This window comes from Gymnoscopelus braueri (assembly GCF_963280865.1).
Source record: "Gymnoscopelus braueri genome assembly, chromosome: 23".
Taxonomy (NCBI): Eukaryota; Metazoa; Chordata; class Actinopteri; order Myctophiformes; family Myctophidae; genus Gymnoscopelus; species Gymnoscopelus braueri.
Genome location: NC_137625.1, coordinates 13,734,979 through 13,737,482, shown reverse-complemented (window position 1 = coordinate 13,737,482; position 2,504 = coordinate 13,734,979). Strand labels below are relative to the sequence as shown.

The 2,504-nt window shown below is 45.7% G+C and overlaps 1 protein-coding gene across 1 annotated transcript; it reads right to left on the bottom strand.

Moving 5' to 3' along the window:
- Positions 1-305: 305 nt before the first annotated feature.
- On the bottom strand, positions 306-1,589 carry LOC308079700 (eukaryotic translation initiation factor 5-like; the record flags this gene model as incomplete). The annotated part of the gene is made up of 1 exon (XM_080421261.1): positions 306-1,589. The coding sequence occupies one exon, from the start codon at positions 1,587-1,589 to the stop codon at positions 306-308; it is 1,284 nt and encodes a 427-aa protein (XP_080277387.1).
- Between the last annotated feature and the right edge of the window lie 915 nt (positions 1,590-2,504).

The window sequence follows — 2,504 nt, the reverse complement described above, 5'->3', positions numbered from 1 at the left end:
AACGGGTAAAGATTTAGTTTTTGGTCAAAGCCACAACTCAAATGTATGTAGGCTATATATGTATGTATTTATGTATGCATGTCCCCTACAAGTTTGTGTGTCTGTGTCTGTCTGCGGACTAGTGATTTTCTAGTGATTTTCTTTTGTGTGAGAATATTTTTCACATTTTGTGAACTCATAATCTCAGATCACCCCATCCACCATCTCTCCATATTTGGGCAAGACTGACAATATTAATATGATTTCATGAATTGGACATCAGACATTCAATGGGAAGCCCCGCCTTCATTAGATCCTGTGTTGTTTTAAATTGCATCAATATCAATGTCTTCCTCTTCTTTCTCAGCATTGTCTGGCTTCACAGTCTCGACCATCAGCTCTCGGGCAGAGGATGAGTACACTACCTCAAAGTTCTCATCATCTTCATCTTCTTCATCACTCTCCTCCTCTGCCTCTTTCAGCCATTTGACGAACGGGGCGGCTTTGGCATGTATCTCTTTGGAAAGTTCCTTAGAGACATACCTCTTAGAAACCTTCTCTGCCCAGGTGATTATGACATCCTCTTGCAGCAGGTCTGCATCGTACAGGTCTTTGAGTATGTTGGGAACTCGTGGGAGCAGCTGAGCCTCGTGCAGCTTCACCAGGCATTCAAACCCTCCCAGCAGATATTTCTGGGCCTTCTTGTCATCACAGAATTGCAAAAAGTGGCGCTTGTACGTCTTGATCTGGTCCCTGATGTTCTCATTGAAGAGAAGCTCACTGAGGATGAGAGGTCCCATGGCCTTCACGTCTAGACGCTCTGCCTCAGCCAAGATCGCGCTATCAGCAACATCTATAGTTCTACTCTCCTTCTTTTGTTTGACAAAACTGTAGAACAAGTTGACCCTCTCCTCCAGGGGTTTCTCCAGGTCCTCACTGAGGGTGAAGTTTTTGGCATGGTCACTTATTTCCTCTATCCGTCTTCTCTGTGCTTCCTCTGTTGTCTCCTCCACCCAGTTTTCATCGTCGTCATCATCACCATCCCCAGCCTCTGGAGCGTCAATGTCACTTTGGTTTTCTGCCTCTGCGCTATCAGAACCGTTCTTTTTGTCCTTCTTGCGGTTCCTCTTTTTCTCCTTCTGGACAGAAGTGGATCCACTGTCAGCTTTCTTTGGTGGGTTTTTGAGGATGAAGGTGCAGAGTTTGTGGCTGGTGTCAACCATGCCACAATATCCACAAGCCTTACAGGAGTTGCCGATGGTTAGTTTCTTGGGGTTGACATGCAGGTCAGTTTCAGGGTTGTCACACTTAGGACACAACACAAATTTTCTGATGAACCCATCAAGCACGTCCTGTAACTTGTTGGCCTCGTGGGAGCCATTGACAATGTAGCGGTCCTTCTTCGCGTCACACTGGATTTGAGCACCGAGTTCACAAGCAAAAAACTTGGTTGGGTATGTTGGAGGCCTGTTCAACGCCTTTGCAACATCAACCATGTTGACAATGACTGTCTTGATTCCATTCCCTTTGCCTTCAACCTTGAGAATCAGATGGGGCATCTTGTAGCGGTAGAACGGGTCTGACACGCTGCGATTGACGTTGATAGACATGCTTTTTGGCTGATGTTAAGTCCATCAATAATGAAATCAGATCTCGAAAGACGCTTTGGAGGATGGTGGATTCTCTGTCTGGAAATGAGATGACATAAATGACACCAAGTGGTTGTGGGCATCATCCAAATAGTTTCGGTGAAGTGTTGTCCGTTGATAATAGTAGATATGATATTTATTTAAAGTTGCTCTGCGTTTGAAAAACTGGAATACCCCCAAATTACTGACTGCTACACGTTTCTTAACCAGTGTTGCCAGTGCAACCAGTATTTATATCCTCAAACTTCCAATGTTGGTTGGCTGTGCGCTGATTGGACAGAGATGATGGTTGGTATGGTAGCATGGCGGCCAGAATTCCATATATGGAGATGATTGATGTCATACTGAAGACATCATAGTAGGCCCACTGCTGCTGTGGATTTTCTTACTAGTGGAGCACTACGTCACGTGCAAGTGCACACACTCGCGCATATACGATCGATGCGCGAGATAGACGCACTCTCACAGGCGCGAGTGCAGCTCGAACAACTATTCAAAGGCTCTGAACTAATGGAGCGGCGCTCCACCGCGCCCCACAACCCTGCTGTCAATCACACCGTAAGAATGGTCGGCTGTTGATAAATGTGGCGGAGCCTCACCCCACCTGTTTTTCAACATGAAGAAGCGGAATACGGTTAAGAAGAGGAACTTCTCCGACATGAAGTTACCCCACCCATCATCTCTGTGGATTCACACACAGCTACAGCACACACGCCTATCATATGCGTGGAATGGCACATGCTATTTGCATACACAGGGCACAGACCGATACCTGACCTGAAAAGATTTCCATCTTCTTTTCTAATTCTAGCCATAAGTAAAGATGTCCTAAACAAATTTTATAAAGAAAACATCACACGGATGCACCTGTGACGT